The sequence below is a fragment of the Colletotrichum karsti genome (genome assembly GCF_011947395.1).
Source record: "Colletotrichum karsti strain CkLH20 chromosome Unknown Scaffold40, whole genome shotgun sequence".
In the NCBI taxonomy this organism is placed as follows: domain Eukaryota; kingdom Fungi; phylum Ascomycota; class Sordariomycetes; order Glomerellales; family Glomerellaceae; genus Colletotrichum; species Colletotrichum karsti.
The window spans coordinates 28725-45294 of record NW_024065940.1 but is presented as its reverse complement, the minus strand read 5'-3'; the positions used below and the strand labels follow the sequence as shown (position 1 = coordinate 45294).

The 16570-nt window shown below is 50.9% G+C and overlaps 5 protein-coding genes across 5 annotated transcripts; 2 read left to right on the top strand and 3 right to left on the bottom strand.

Moving 5' to 3' along the window:
* Positions 1-257: 257 nt before the first annotated feature.
* Positions 258-2106, bottom strand: CkaCkLH20_10372 (myo-inositol transporter; the record flags this gene model as incomplete). Its single annotated transcript, XM_038893086.1, has 5 exons — positions 258-728; positions 780-970; positions 1026-1461; positions 1516-1811; positions 1899-2106. 5 exons carry the CDS (start codon positions 2104-2106, stop codon positions 258-260), a joined length of 1602 nt encoding a protein of 533 aa, XP_038741496.1.
* A 2458-nt stretch (positions 2107-4564) lies between these two features.
* On the bottom strand, positions 4565-6753 carry CkaCkLH20_10371 (NADPH-cytochrome p450 reductase; the record flags this gene model as incomplete). Its single annotated transcript, XM_038893085.1, has 2 exons — positions 4565-6445; positions 6508-6753. 2 exons carry the CDS (start codon positions 6751-6753, stop codon positions 4565-4567), a joined length of 2127 nt encoding a protein of 708 aa, XP_038741495.1.
* Positions 6754-7928: 1175 nt separating this feature from the next.
* CkaCkLH20_10370 (uncharacterized protein) lies at positions 7929-9576 on the top strand (the record flags this gene model as incomplete). The annotated part of the gene is made up of 2 exons (XM_038893084.1): positions 7929-8046; positions 8102-9576. The coding sequence occupies 2 exons, from the start codon at positions 7929-7931 to the stop codon at positions 9574-9576; spliced, it is 1593 nt and encodes a 530-aa protein (XP_038741494.1).
* A 2059-nt stretch (positions 9577-11635) lies between these two features.
* Positions 11636-13553, bottom strand: CkaCkLH20_10369 (uncharacterized protein; the record flags this gene model as incomplete). The annotated part of the gene is made up of 4 exons (XM_038893083.1): positions 11636-12580; positions 12632-12733; positions 12830-13293; positions 13355-13553. The coding sequence occupies 4 exons, from the start codon at positions 13551-13553 to the stop codon at positions 11636-11638; spliced, it is 1710 nt and encodes a 569-aa protein (XP_038741493.1).
* A 925-nt stretch (positions 13554-14478) lies between these two features.
* On the top strand, positions 14479-15699 carry CkaCkLH20_10368 (uncharacterized protein; the record flags this gene model as incomplete). Its single annotated transcript, XM_038893082.1, has 1 exon — positions 14479-15699. The coding sequence occupies one exon, from the start codon at positions 14479-14481 to the stop codon at positions 15697-15699; it is 1221 nt and encodes a 406-aa protein (XP_038741492.1).
* Between the last annotated feature and the right edge of the window lie 871 nt (positions 15700-16570).

Genomic DNA, 16570 nt, shown 5'->3' with positions numbered 1-16570 from the left:
GTCACACAAACCTGATTTTTGAAAAGCTTGTTGTGAACTTGGGAGGAGCAAAGGAAAGTTACCTGGGTCCTCCATTCAGTTCCTACGTCTCGAAAGCTTAACCACATCACTTGAAAGATATTGTTGGGGGGGCTCTTTGCCGGAAAAGCAATCCGTATACATATAGAACCTAGATGGTATTTCGAATGCGCTGCGTGATTCGTTGTCTCTTTAACTAAATGCTGCTTTTCAAGTCTACATGGCTCCTTCGTGTGTGTTTACGCAGATCCGCCTGTCATCTTGCGAAGCCTCTGCAGCTCATTTGCCTTCTTGACACCAAAACCGGTGGAAAAGATTTGGCGAACCTCCTCCAAAGGCAGACCGTTCGCTTCAGGATAACAGAAGATGACGAAGAGCCACCCGAAGAAGCAGATACCTGCGTAGAAACCAAAAGCACCACTTGGGGTCATTCCCTTCATCATGGACAGGAAGGTCGACGCAATAATGATATTGCAGCCCCAGCAGGTGACTGTGTTCATCATTGTACCGAGAGCGCGAACCTCGAGGGGAAGCAACTCAGTGCCAACCCACGCGATGGTAGCAACTCCACCGGCAAAGCAGGCGACGTAGAAGATGATTGTGACAAGGACTAGGATACCGGCCCAGTTTACGGAGGTGGCTTGAAGCTTCAAGTCTGGCGAGACAGGAATCCAATGGAATGCAACGGCGGCGACTGCCATGCTGATAGACTAATGGGTGTTAGTGATGTTGCCGTGATGCTCTTCGCGTTACAAGCTTACCATTCCCAAGACTGTGAAGAGCAGAATACGGCGTCTGCCGATTCTGTCGATAACAAACAAGTTGACGAGAGAAAAGACGAAGTTAGTCGCGCCAACAACAATGGAGACAGCCACAGGCTTATCAAAGCCTACAAGTCCGAAAAGAACACCGCTGTAGTACATCAAAGTGTTGAAACCACCCAATTGTGAAACTGTCCGCTTGTCAGGAACGTTTTCTTCGAATTTCGAAACCAAGAGAGGACTTACTGGCCATGATCGCGCAGGCACAGACCAAAGCACGGAAGTTGGAGGGAACAACATGCAGCTCCTTGAAGCGATGCCACAGAGAGGTGGAAGTAGCCTGAGCTTCAACTTCCACAGCAAATGTCATGTGTCCCATCTTTGCCTGTACCTGCTCCTCGGAGGCATGCGGATATACGCGTCTGATGACACGGGTAGCCTCTTCGATCTTGCCGTGTGAGATAAGCTGTCGGGGCGACTCGGGGCACATAGGAAGGAGAAGACCGAGGGCAATGGGTGGTAGCCCGCCGACGGCAACCATGTAGCGCCATCCGTGCGGAACTTCGGTGAATCCGGCTCCAAGAGCGTATGAAATGAGCTGACCAAGAGTCACACTCATGTTGTCGAAGGCGATCATGCGGCCGCGGTGTCTGGCAGGGGCCAGCTCGCCGATATAAAGAGGCTAGTCTCGAGGCCTCAGTTTCAACTAATCTTTTGTTGTTTGCGGGGAACCTACGATGATCATGGCAGCGGAACCGACTCCCAAACCGACAACAAATCGTCCAACCGTCATCTGGGCCACTGAAAAGGCTGCCGCTTGGATGATAGTGCCGACCAAGAAGAGAACGCAGCCGATGTAGATGCCCAGCTTTCGTCCATACCTGTCGGCAGGCAAACCCGCGATCAAAGCTCCAATGAGAGCGCCGCCAGAGGTGATTGAGGTTACGAGTTCCTGCTCCGAAGACGAGAGTTCGTGTCCGAGATCCGACTTCAGGCTGACAAGAACGGCCGAAATCACACCCGTGTCGTAACCTATCATAGAAGGGAAGCGGTTAGACCATGTGCTCCTCGGAAACTCTGTTTAATGAATCACATGTTCTGCTCAAGACCGAAACATACCGAACAGAAACCCGCCCATTGCGACGGTGAAAGTGATGAGCCAGACGGCCCTCGAGGGCTCCGTATCTTCAATTGAATCGTCGAAATTGGGAGCTTGAGCACCGTCAGACTGCTCGATGTGCTTTGCGACCCCATCGTGCTTGACCTTGTCAAGAGACGCGTCCCTTGACAGGCTTTTGCTTTCGGACTCGGGGGTGGTTTGCGACATGGTGCCTAAAGACTTCGTGTTGGCAGTTCTTCAGGCAACACACGAGAATTGGTGCAATTGGGAGGCGTTCGTGAAAGGGATTGGAATTTGAGGCTGAGGCCGGTTGCTAGATCAGGAGCTCGAACCATCAGACGAAGGTGACCAAGCACAAGCTTATATAGAGAACGAGTCAATGCCTCTCTGACCGAGAGAACACCACCATGCAGTCTGTAAACAGCACGCCAAGGTGGGTCGCGGGGTTTTATTCCTTTAATGAACTTCGTCGTGTAGGGGAAAAACGAGCACGCGCCCTGTCAACCCAAGTCCTATCAGATCTGCCTAGACACAACCAGACGTGAGCCTTGTTACATCCCATGGGCTAACGCAAGGTTCCAGGGCGAATTCACTTTCATTGCGAGCGCATATACCAATGGTCAACATCTGGCCCCTCATCCCTCCTCCTCCAACAGCTGAGCGGTGCTGAACAGCGTAATCGAATTAAATGCGGGGGTGGGTTGTCTGGGGTGCTTCCGTGTGCGGGATACGCGGGGGGATCCATAACTCCCCTTGCCCGAACAAGTAACAAAAGCCCGCCGTCTGAACTCTTCCTTGACCGGGGAGCGCGGACCATAGACGTGCCTATTCTTGTCTTGGTATGGTCTTGAAAACCTGTACTGATGTTGAAGACGGTCGACGGGAAATCTAGCTCATAATCTATCAGGAGTGGTTATCGTTCACGGCTGTTGACCTATAGTTCCTGTAGTAATTTCTAGAATCGGCACATTCAAGATGCCATGTGAGATAAGCCCTCTTAGGAGATTTGGAAGCATTTGACCAGTATCACTACAGAGTATCTCCAGTCTTCGGACTCCACACAAATTGTACGGTCCACCGGAGTCTTGGCATATTCCGGAAAGCATGATGTCATTGAAGACAGTGACAGAACGATACGCGGCTTTACAGTCGATCAGAAGAGAGTGGGAACCGTAATAAACCAATATGAGAATACGCGAGAACGGGGTTCGGATGGTGTACCTGGTGTCATCAGGCCTGTTGCGTTCGAGGTGCGTTTGCCCCAGATTTCCTCCGCACCGGGGAAGAGGATACGCTTTGCTGCCATTATCAATCTTCAACTTCCAATTGGAGCCCACAATCAGCACCACTGCCTTTCGTGCTGGTAATGGCTGGCTTCTTTAGTCCGCGGGTTAGAGCCGCCGGTAGAGAAATGTCTCCGCAGGGAGAGGATCTCGCTTGCGAGCTGGTGGACGCCGAAGCCTCCACTGACTCAGGCGCTCGCATAATGGGATTGCCTTCCTTGATAGGCAATGAAACCCGCGGGATTCACACCGGCGATCAAGTATGAAGCTTGTTCGACCACTCATGCATCCGTCTCACCTCCTTCTAGTCGTGATGAAGTCAGTCTGTCCAAAGGGTCCAATTTCCAGCACGATCTAGACCTGTCATGTTTCGGATTCGGCACGTCAATTTGCACTCGTGAAGCAACAGATATCCACAAGTGATGCATATGGATGCGGGTTACGGTTGCTTTTCCGCCTCCATTCTTTTCTGCATGTTGACGTTGTTGAGGCTTTTTACAGATGTTTCCACGTATGAGAAATGTCTAGAAATAGCAGCGAAACGCGGAAACTTGGCCTGTTCTTGTAGCTCCGTCCAAAACATAGCCTACAGAAGAACGAGTGGTTTTCCGACGTTGTCCGAGACACCGATTCTCCAACAAAATTGGGCTCGGTGGAGTTGGGAGGTATCTTTCCCTAACGGGCTTCGAGTTGCCAACATGCAGACTGCTTCGCTAATCTCGCGGGAAACGTGGCAGCGCGTTTCAGTCCGGACTTGAGAAGCTTCCATTAATGGCGAAGAATGCGGGACTTCCGCCGAAGACACTGAGGTAGACCATCCGCGGGAGTCGGCTTCCAGAAAGGGAGACTACCGAAGCACGGAAGAGGAGCTATATGGTGAAGCCGAAGTACTGGATTCAGCTGGGGTTCCGCATTGGCATTGGCTCTGCAAAGATTTCCATACACGTCTTCGAGATTCTGTTGTGTGAGACAGCCCCGTGGAGTATCTCCAAGTTGGTATGATCAACCACCACAGAATAGGTGATCGTCATACCAACCGGCAGTCATTATTATAGAGTTCTTAAGTAGAGCAAAAATAAAGATCAAACAAGTGTGCGAGAAAACAGGAATAATCGTTAACTCTTCATTTCCATCTTTCTATCTTAAGGCCCAGACGCTCAACCAAAAAAGCCATCCTTTAGAAGTGGGGCCCAGTATCATCAACAGGCAAAAAACATACAACACCAGGTATTCGCTGGTCGTCACCGACCCAACTACTAATCCGGCCCTCATTGGCTTATCTATGGGAGAGCGGACGGGATCCCGAGTTTTCCAATGGGTATGGTCGTATGTGACAGTTTGGGAGAGCTACTCTGGTTATAATGCGTGAAGTTTTGGGTCGTCTAGCCCCAGACATCCTCCTGCCACTTGCGGTTGCGCTTCAACCCTTCGCTCCACTCCTTGATCTGAGCATCATCCCAACCTTTGTCTGCCCTCATTACGTCGCCAAGTGTCTTGCCAACCTCCCTCGCCATGCTTGCCCTCCCGCACATGTACAGACTCGCGCCGTCCGCCAACAGCTGTGAAACGTCCTTGCCAAACTCCCTCACCTTGTCTTGAACATAGATTTTCGGTGTTCCCTGTTGTCTTGAGAATGCCGTGACGATCCTCAGCTTGCCGCCGAGGTCCTTTTCCATCTGTTCCAGCTCCTCACGGTAGATGTAGTCCTCATCGGGCTTGTGGCAGCCGAAGAACAGCAACATCTGGCCGACATCCTTGCCAATGGACTGCAGACGGAGACGCTCGGCAATGAAGCCGCGGAACGGTGCGAGACCGGTGCCTGCCGCAACCATGACCAGGGGGTGTGATGACAGCATGGGAAGCTTGAACTTCGAGCGACGGATGTGAGCATAGACCAGACCACCTTCAAGAGAATTCGATGGCCCAGATAGCGCATAGCTGAGGCCCTCGGTCTGTTGTGTTGCTTGGGACTCTTGTAGTGATCTTGAAAGGGCTTGCAGGTAGTTGGTTGTCAAGCCGGGAATGGCAGCCGTTGGGGAAGCGGAAAGTGGGGTATCAGAAACAGCAACAGTAATGCTGGGGGCCTTGGGGGAAACAACGCTGGAAGAAGAAATGGAGTAGTATCGGGGTTGAGATCGAGGCAGGTTCTCGATGAGGTATGAAAGGGGGATGTTGGACCACGTCTGGTTGTCGTCGGACTTGGCAGCAAGCTCAAGAAGTTTGCCGATAGTCAGGTGGTTGGATGCCAGAAACTCAGCATAGTTATCCTTGTCCCGGCCGAGATTCAGGAGGAAATCCTTTGCGGCGGCCGAAGATGCGAACTGGGCCAGGCCACGGACCGTATCTCTGGGAACAGCAGCGCAGATTTCGAGGTAGTATCTGAATAATGTCTCGACATTGGTTGGTGTTGGGATCCTGACTTTCACGGCAGCATCCAGCGCGTTGATGCTTATCGGAATACTGCGACGATCCGACAGTCCGAGGACCTTCAGGAGACGTTCAACCTCCTGATCGGGGTTGATGGGCCAGACGGCCAGATGATCGCCGGTCTTGTATGTAAGGTGGGAGCCGCTGTCGAGCTCAAGGTCGAGATGCAGACAACTGCGGCCGGGGCTGGAGAAGAGGTCGTATGCGTTCCTGATCTTGAGTGGCTTGACGGCGGAGTTGGCAGTGGACTTGCCAGAGCCCTCAATGAGATGAACTGGCTCGCCGATATGCAAGTCTTGAGGCTCTAGAGACTCATCTTCCACCACTGCCAGTGACGGCTCGTGCTTGACTTCGTGCTCTGTGAGATTGAGAGTCTCGCGGAAGACCTTGTACAAGTCGTCTTTCCACGAGAGAAAGTCTTCTTCCGTGCCGCCTTCGGCATCATCAGCACGGCCAACGGGTGCCAGACTGGTTGCGCCGGTGCTCTCGAGGGCCTTGTCAACCACATCGACCACTCTGTTGTAATATCTGTAGTTGCTGTTGCCAAGGCCAAAAGCAGCGTATCGCAGAGATGTCAAAGGCTTGTCTTGGAGCTTGGTGACCCAGTCCCAGAACATTCCAGCGTTGTCGCTTGGGTCTCCTTCGCCATACGTTGACAAAATGAAGATGGCAAGCTTGGTCTGCGGAATTTGTGCAATCGTGTCGGCGTCGTAATCCGAAAGGTCGGCTGACATGGTCTCGAGGTGGAATCGTTGATGGAGTTCTCTGGCAAGGCGGTTCGCAAACCCCTCGGCCGTACCAGACTGAGAACCCCAGAACACAACGACATCTTTGTTCTAGAAAAAAACAATGTTAGCAGGCGTCTCGAGAAGACACGGCGTGAGAGAAGGTGACTTACAAGCTCTTCTAGTCTTTCTGCAATATTCTTAGAGCGCTTTGCGGCGCTAGCTCCAGCGCCTTGTTGAGGCTTTTCGTACCAAATGTAGTTATACGGATCAGGTTTGTCCCATGTGTACCCGCGCAAGACATAGGCAGCTGACAAGAGCCCAGCAGCAGCGAGAGCAGCTGTGTCTGCAAACGTGCCTGGCGCTAGCTGGCTGAGCAGCTTGAGAGTACTCTCGGGGAGAGCTCCTGGGCCGGACATGATGTCTAGAGCGCGAGGTAATGCAATTTCCAAAGGTTTGTTCGCCCAAAAAAAAAAGACGAGTGTGGATGAATTTGTTGGCTTGCGGTTTTGGAAAGGAGCGTGGTTGAGAGGGCTGGTTGTTAAATGGGAACCATCTTGACGTCCGATCGTGAGAACTTCCACAATCGAAGTTTGCCACGCAGGGTCGTTTTTGGTAAAGTTCCGCCGAATAAAAGTTCCTTGATCAAGTTCGTTTAGGCAACCCGACCCTCAAAAATCGGATGGCAATGCCGCATCAAGTCACACTGCATTCAAAAGCTGGAGAACGAATCCACTTCCCCGCGGGGTTCGAGAGATGCGAGTTGGAGAAAGTAGTAATCCAAGCCAAGATAGGCAATATAATCCGCGGGATCAACACAAGGGACCGGTTGGCATTCATGTGCGTGCCAATTTCTGAACCGAGACCAGTGAGACTCCAACTTCTCCAATCTTCTGCGTCTCTTTCCTTCGTTGGCTGGAACATAGATGCCACCGGCGTCTCGGCATTGCCCACCTTCTGGATCTAATGAGGATATCCCGCGGCGTAAATTGCCTTGTTGAGCTCCAGACTGCACGGCACTTGGGCCAGCTCCGTGTGATGACCTCCGGTTCCCCGCGTTTTCTGCGGCCCGAGATACCCCCACGATCTGTAAACTAACGCAATGCTACATGACACTGCTATTCCTGTTGTATTCCAGCCAATCTCTTTCCCCGCGGACTTGGCTTTTGCTTGTCAGACCCTTCATCTACGTTGCCCCCAATGCCCCCGCTTGCCTATCTCAGACAACCAAGATACCCTCTCTCTTCAGCTGCTTTGACAACTCAGACGAAGGATGGATGGCTTGGGGCACTTGTGACGTGCATAATGCGGAGAACGTGTCGTAACTGGTGGAGGAGAGGCGGGGAGTCTTTCCTCATTTGCAGCCTAACAGAAGTCCGAAGTGGGCAACACCTCGCCGGTCGAGATTTGCCATTCTCGTGACTTTCCATTTGTTGCAATGTTCCACTGGTAGATATTATTTAGTCCAAGAGGCCGGCTCAACCTAAGCTGAAGAAGGGACAGACACCGACTACCACTGCCCAGTCCTCCCAACTCCCCTTTTTTGTCTCATAGTGTTGGCTTTTTACAGATTTACTGCAATCTTCTAAACAATATGGCTCTCGAAGCGCTTCCGGCGTTCTCGCACGCCCCTTATGCTGCCGGCCTCTTCTTCATTGCCGTGTCTTACTTCGTCATTTACCCTCTTATCACATACTTCAGAGATCCCAAAGGTAAGTCATTGCCCTCCTTGGACTATGGATGAATTATTCAATACTAACGAGTTAGGTCTACGAAAATTCCAAAATTTCAGTCCACTTGCGGGTGCCTCCAACATCCCCTTCATGATTTTGGCCCGTAAAGGAGCCCGATCAACACATCTCATCAAGCTTCACAAAGAGAAGGGTCCCATTCTCCGCACCGGACCCAACAGTCTCTCCTTCAGCGATGTCCGCGCCATCAAGGACATTTACGGACATGGAACGCCTTGCACCAAGGATGAGTCCTACGACCTGACTGCCGGCTCCCACTTTCACCTCGCCGACGTCATTGACAAGCACGACCACGCCAGGAAGCGTAAGGTCCTTTCCTCCGCTTACGCTTTGAAGAACCTCGAAGGATGGGAACACAAGGTCGCGGACAAGGTCGAGAGGCTATTCAAGCAACTCGACAAGCGCTGCACTGGACCGCTTCCCAAGGGTCAGATGTTCCCTACGCCCGAAGACTTGACGGTTGACTACCGCAAATGGACCAACTTCTTCACCCTTGACGCCATCGCCGACATTGGAGCATCCGAGCGTCTCGGACTCCTTGATCGCGGCCACGACAGAGTCCTCGCTCAGAATAAGGACGGCTCCACCTGGGAGGTCGGCTTGCGTGACTCTCTGTACCCTACCGCACGCAAACAGTCCCATCTTATTTGGACCTATGAAAACTACAAGCTTATCGACAAGCTTTCCAACATCATTCCCTACTATCGCAAGATGACCGAGGCCTCCAAGGGCTGGGACGGCATCGTGCTTCAGATTTCTTCCAACCGACTCAAGCGCTACAACGCCGGCGAGAGGCTTGATGACTTCTTCCAGGCGCTCATGGAGAGCAAGAATGGCGAACCCAACAACCTCGAATGGGGCGAAATTGTCGCCGAGATCAACATCATGATGAACGCTGGCAGCGTCACCACCGCGATCGCCGTCACCAACGTCCTCTACCAGCTACTCAAGAACCCGAAGTATCTCCAACGCCTCCGCGAAGAGATCGACAGTGTCCTCGACGCCGACGAAGTCATCGCCCCCTACGATAAGGTCAAGCACCTTCCCTACCTCCGCGCATGTCTCGACGAGTCACTCCGCCTCTTCCCTCCGACGCCGCAAGGTCTGATGCGCAAGACTCCGCCAGAGGGATCATACATTATGGGCGAGTGGGTTCCTGGAAACACCACCGTTGCCATGTCCAGTGTTGTTGCCCACCGCGATGAAACTGTCTTCCCAGATGCGGACAAGTATCTTCCAGACAGGTGGCTTGGTGAGAAGGGCAAGGAGCTTCAACCGTACTTCCTTACTTTCTCCGCGGGTGCGCGAGGGTGCATCGGTCGCAACATCTCGTATCTGGAGCAGGCTGTGCTATTGGCTTCAGTCGTTCACAGATACGAGTTTGCCTTGCCCAGAGACTTTGAGATGCAACGGGAGGAAACGATGAACTGGCTGCTGGGAGAGATGCCAGTGAAGATCTGGAGGCGCGAGTTGGAAAGTGAGGAACACTAGATGCCCGTACAGCTAAGTACACTTACGGATGACGGTAATGGACTTGGCGTTGGCAGGTTAGGCATCCATAAATTGATTGAACGTATGACTTCACATACATAAGCTCTCTTATAATTTCCGAAATGGTGTCTACAAAGCCTGCTTCCCGGCCTTTCTTTACCCACACCGCCACAGGCTTTTAATATCGTACTGTCTCGTTCATCAAATTTATTATCTGGTTAGTAAATTCTTTCCCGGTTCATCTTCCAAGGGGTTTTATTCCTAAGTTCATAATTGGCCATGGCCGCGATATAAGTATGTAGGTTTCCCGAGGACGTCGCGGCGCAAATCAGTTCCGTATGCAGTTGACTTTTTCGTCTTAACATACCTTCCGACATTCAATATCTACTGGAACAAAATCATTTTTTCAGACATGTTCTTTGCCGTCTGATGTTTTGGCTGTGATAGACGATGAAGATTAGCAGCAAATTCTTCGATCCCCCGGCTCTGACTTTCGGCTAACGGTTAATAAACCTTGAGGTTCTGGTAGGCCTCCTACATTCTTATGCGTTTCAACGAAGACCTGCGTTGCACACCCGATCTGTTGCTTTCCATTAATAAAACACAGCAAGTGCAAACAAGAATGGCCCAAATCTTCAGCTCAAGTACACTACCCTCAATTCAGTTGATTGTCTTTCAACAACATGGCTCCAGTCCCTTGCAACAGTAACGAGACCAAGACGCTTCACATGGACCCCGCAGGAGATGCTGTTCTTGTGGTTCAAAATTCAACCGAACAGCCTCCACGGCGCTTTCTAATCTCAAGCACGACACTAAGCCTCGCTTCGCCATATTTCAAGACGCTCTTTGGTCCTTCTTTCAAGGAGGGCAAGGAGACCCGGCAAGGAACATGCCCCGACATTATGCTAGAGGAAGACGACCCAGCAGCAATGGAAATACTTCTTTCAATTCTTCACTTCCGCAATGTTGAGAGTTACATCGACTTGGAACCAAATGTCATCGCTGCAGTGGCGATCGCGAGCGACAAATATGACTGCAACCGCGCCTTGATTCCTTGGGCTTGCCATTGGCTTCACGATGTTGGAGGCCTTTCTTGTCCTGAGGAAATCGGGGTTTTTCTTACGGCAGCCTTTTTGTTTCGCTCGGAGAGGTACTTTTCTCGTTTATCAGTGATCGCAGCGCGTCATATGAAGCTCGATTACCTAAACAGCTGGTGCCGGCATGAGATGTTGAGTCGAATACCATCAGATGTTAGAGGTAAGCGCTTAACTAGTGGATTTTGGGGGCAGGAGGTGGTTTGGACTCTATTAACATCATCTTAGATGCAATTAAAAGCTTGATACTCTCGACGATGGAGAATATACAGCACGCAGTCTATTCAAGGGAGCAGACACTGAGAAAGCAAGGAATTGTCTATAGCTTTGGGCGAAAAGTTGACAGCTGCATCCTATGCTCGGTACCACATCGGATTTCGGATTTCTTTTCGGTGATGGAACGTTGTGGACTAGGTCTGACTGCTTCAGCTTTTAGACTGGAATGTGCATTGGCCATCGTGCGTCGAGTCAAGACTGCATCTGAGGACGCGCAGCATTCATGTACAGGTAGAGAAAATTGCCCCTTGGTACTTGAACTCAAGCGCCTGCCAGATCTGGTGGCGCAGGTGATTCAAGACATGGAAGGTGTTTCCATCGATTCTTATGTTAGCAGAAACATGAGGTAATCGTGGAATCTTGACTGAGCGGGCGGCTTCAGATGGGACAAAAGTCACCTTATAACTGTAAAGGTCATGATAATTTCACTACAGAGCCACAGCAGCCTGGAGGTTTATTAAGAAACTTGTCCAACGTCACGCCTAGGAAGATATAGCGTGATGTGGAGCAACGCACACATCAAAAGTAGCCGTCTTGGCCGAGCGGTTATCTAGAATTGGGATGATGACCAAACATCGCAAAAGCGTGGACAATCCCTGGAGCTGGATCCTTTTGTAAGAATTGAGTGAACTTCACAGGTTATTTATTCCGTGTTTATTTCCTCAGTTGGTGACGAAGGCAAAGCTTCGTCACCATTCGAGAGCTATCGCGTCGTACATGGGTCCTCGTTGAGTTGTTCCCATTGTCTCAGAGTTCTTGCCGGTATTATCATACAACCATATCGTGACGGTGTTTGTGTCGCCCACGCGCAATACAGACGCATCCACGGCGTATTCAAGATACCTCCACTCTCCAGCAACCGTGCAACTTCGATAAAGTGCACCGTCATTGGAAAGTGTTGAGGAGTTGATCGTAGCAATTTGGTTATCGTTTACCAGAATGTGAAAGTTCCCGCCCTGAGAGTATGCCGCCAGTGAAAGAATCAACTTGACCTCCTTTGCTGATGACTGCTCCTGAATTGGAAATTTGATTGTCCAGTTGCCTTTCTTGGTTTGCGCGTAGCACCAATCAGTCGCCGTTGAGGTGCCGACCTCGTAAACCAGTTCAGCCGGGCAAAGCTCAGTCAAGCCGTATTCTCGTGGGGCGCCACCAAATTTGAAACCATAAGTAGTGCGGTCAAAGTCGCCGAGGCGAAAGATCGTGGTACGGTTTGATACTTCCCAGTTCAAAGACCCAAGATCGGTTGTTTCGTCCGCTCCAATCTTGACGCCGTATGTTGTGTAATTGGTTCCGACGTCGGCGATCGAACTACCATTTGACCAAGCAACTAGTCCATAGGTGCCACTTCGAATATTTCCAACTTCAAAGTAACCGTCATCATCGGTGTAGAAGTTGTAGTAGTAAGCTCGACCTTGACGCAGTGTGCTGAGCGTGGCGCTGTCGTCGCCGAGGAAGACAGCCGCCTTCGAAGCGGAGCGACCGTCAGAGAGAACAAGACGACCTTTCAGAGTACCGCGGGAATGGTAAGAATCATTCTCAAGCCAGCTGTATGGCCAATTGGCCTTTCCTTGTGTGGCTATCTTGGCAGCATCTGTAGATGAGCCGCTGTTGAGATACCACAACCATGGTCCGTACTGCAACTGCGATCAGAGCAGGAACACCTCACAAGGGAAGGAAAGACATACTAGCTTTCTTTCAAGTAGTGTGATATTACGGGGGCCGAAGAAGTGAACTCCATGAAGCATGTTCAGCTGAACGACGTCACCGGTGTTCACTTCGCGATGAACCTGCGATATGAGGAATGGGGGTGAGCGCCTGTGCAAGGATGAAGCGTAGCTCTTCAAGAACCAAAGCAGGGTCGAGGAGAGAGAAATGATACTTACAGTCAGCTCTTGCCGTAAATGGTCGCCGTTGAAGTAGTCTTTTCCGGCATGGATATACCAGGAACCAAAGCCTTCTCCATACACCCCGTAGTAATCAAAGTTGTGAATGAAATCGGCGAAGTCGTATTTAGTGATGTAGGTACCATCGGGGCGCTTGTAAGTTGAGTCGAAGACGAATTCACCTGTCAAGTGGTCCTCCAAGCTCGGTAATGCCTTGTCGCGGACACTGTTGTGGCCATGTGTGAAGGTGCGGTTGTCTAGTCTCCAGAGGGAACGAAACTCGCCAGGGTTAATCATGCCAGTCGTAACAAAGTACTGGTAGGCGCCGTGCTGGCCTTCGAAGATGACCCAATGCTGCTCTCCGGCTTGAGATTCGAAGTAGAAGTCAAGGTATGGCACTCCATCTAAATCACCCTCCTGCGTTTTGTGCGCTGAAGTTATGGTGAAGTTATTACCGGCAACACCTGGGTAAAATTCGTGAGTTTCTCTATTCATGTGAGTACTTTACTTGTTCTTTTTACCTACTTGAGCTGTAGTAGTGACCCACGGATCGCCCGATGAGCTCTTTGTTCTTATACCAGAGCTTATCGGTTCTGCTAGACTTCCTCTGAGTTGCGTTCCACACGTCGTTGCCATAATTCCAGTTTCCGTCAGAGGTCTGCTCCAGAAAGGGCTTCGCTGAGGAGATACTGGCAAGAGCCAGGAGGGTAATAAAGAGGAGCATGCCGAACGAGGCAGAGTGCCGTTGAAGTTATGAAACGGGTGCCCGGAGATTGGTGACCTGAGATGGGGTAATAAAGCGTCTAGATCATCGGGGGGTGCTATAACCGGGTTGCATGTTGTTTATGTATTCATCAAGTGGGCGAAATAGTTACTGATTCTAGTAGAACCGTTACACGGAGTAGCGTAGATCAAGGCCTTGGTGCCTTACTCTCGATCACAGCAATTACACTAATAACGAGAGACATCATCTCCTCCTACCTGCATTCACCCTGTTCCATTTTCAATACATTGACCAGTTGACTTCAAGCCGTGACCCAAATGTTACACCGCTTTCAGGTACATGCCTTTTTTGGTTTCTAACTCCCTCAGTCTCGTGCGAAATGAGACCGAAGCTGTATTTGATGTTCCTTTTGGGGTTGGTCACTGTTTCCCAGAACCCCGCACTTCCCCAGATTCTTGTTCGTAACTTCGTGGCCGGAAAAGCCGCTCAGCCCTAGCATGTCTTGACCGAAGCCAGAACAGGTAATTCCGGAGTGTCTTGCGGGGGACGTCGTCATGCCAAGGGAAACCTTTGCCTGAATACGGACTCGAGCATGAACAAATCTGGCTAATTGATCCTTACGAGCGTTGGTAGGTGGAAACCAATATCTTGCTGGGTCTTCGGCACTACTGTTTTGGATTTGCAGATGAAAAGAGTGTTTCTTTAGCTGCTGCAAATGCAATGCGTCTTTGACCTAAAAAAACCGCCCGCTTTCTCGGGGTAATACTCACCGTTCCGGGGTTCTTTAGTCCTGATAACTGGGAGAGACAATCGAAGTAGGAATCTGGTAGGTCTCAAAGGAGGGTCGTAATAAGAAGGTATCGCGATCTTCATTAATCGCGAATTTTATCTCGTAGCATTCATTCCATCTTAAGAATCCAGAAGCATGCGTCTTCTAATAATACTGGTCTGGGTGTTCGGCCTCAGCACCAGCCATGCTTGTCAGACCGACGAAGATTGCAGCCTTAACGGTATTTGCGTCCCAAACCCCAAAACAATACAACACAGCACAACTGCAAAGGCATGCGAGTGTGATCCAGGTTGGGTCGGGGATAGCTGTGGCGTTCTCGACCTAGCCCCTGCTACTCGGTATTCTGGTTACAACCACACAAACTTCACCAAACCCGATGACTTTGGCCCATACGGAAACTCTTCGTGGGGAGGCAGAATTCTGCAAGACCCAAAGAACGCTTCTGTGTTCCATCTCTTCACCTCACAATTCGGCAAAGGTTGCGGACTTTCCGGCTGGAGACCTCACTCACACATCATCCGCGCAGAGTCATACACCGGGCCGCAAGGCCCATACCACTGGGCTCAGGATGTGACAACTTCCACGGGGTTTCGGCACAATCCTGACGTTGTCTTTAGTCCAGTAGACCGAAAGTACCTCATGTACAGCATTGGTGTAGAGGCCCCGGAGTTTACGGAGTGCAAAAGTTTCACCTACAAGGACTGGCCGAACAACATTTCCGTCGCCAGTGCCGACAACATCCGTGGGCCCTGGACCGACTGGAAGGTCATTGTCGACAGCGACTTCAATAAAGATTTACCTGTGCGTGCCACGAATCCATCGCCATTTCCATTATGGACGCCCGACAACCCTACGTCCGATATTGCTTTGCTTATCAAAGACTACAATATCTACACCGCCTCAGCATGGAACACAACCTACGAGCAGGTCCACGAAGCAAGTTGGGTCACCGCCGCGGAGAACGACACTCCATATTGGACGGAAGACCCATTCATCTGGCGAGACAAGCGCGGTAACTGGCATTCGCTCAACCACTGGATGATCGATCTCGTCGAGTTCAACGCTCAGCAATGGCCAAGGGTGGGAAGCCATCTTTTTGCTCGAAACTTAACGGGCCCGTGGCACTTTCCCTTGAAGACGGCTTTTACTTCCAACGTTACGTACGAAGATGGCAGTTGGGAGCTATTGAGGCGACGAGAGCGACCAAAGCTGTACTTCAGCAACGACGGGGAGATGACGCCGATGTATCTTGTCACAGGCGTTCAGGATACCTTTGACGGAAGTGGTAGATCTTTCACACACATTCAGCCAATTGGGACCAAGTGGAGGGACTTCGAAAAGGCTATATGGCCATGATATTCGTTAAGGAGCTTGTCTGAGTTACGTGGCTCTGTTGTGGCCATATCAACTATACTTGTGCCTAGGTCGCAAGGACCCGCGTTGGCTACCTCTTATCAACTCAAACTGAATATCAATAATCACTTTGATATTGGATAGAAATGTGACATTGGGCTTATCCCTTTTTCGATGACGTAATTACAGCCCGTCGGGACTTGAAAGTCACAAATCGACGGTCCTCAGATTGAACAAGCCACCGAAACTCCTGGACAGGTTGGGATCAGGTTCGCACCAACACAACTCTGTGGGAGAGTCACGGCGGACTTCAAGACTCAAAAGATATAAACACCAAAAATTTTGATTTTCAACTACACCAATAAGGTTCCTGAGGGTGCCTGGCGCATAGTCCGCAAATCGGGGGTGGTCTGCATGCACTGCAGCATTCTCAAATCACCACATTTGCGTCCGAGTTGACGTGATCTCTCCCCACTCCACCATCCCACGCTCAGCACAAGGGTCCAGCCGACACGGCCACTTCTTCATCAGAATCTTGACGTTTGAAAGGCTCTCAATTCCAATCAATTCTCATGCGATCTCACCAACCCGGGATTTTCTCCGTCCGATACCAGACCGGCGGCTCCACTGTCGCCTCCCGCCTCTGCACCATATTGCAGTGTTGCATGGCTGTGGGTTTGAACAGCCAACATCCATGGACGTCATCCACCTCCAGTTCTGCCCGGCAGTGCACCCGTTTAGTCCCTTTCAACACTTGGTCTACCTACAATCTGGCCGGCACTGGCTTGCCGCTTCCCATGTCCTCTGAAAAGGGCCCCTCCGCGGAGATGGCTTTGCGCACTTTTCTTGTGGAGGGGTTTCATGACGAGGTTGA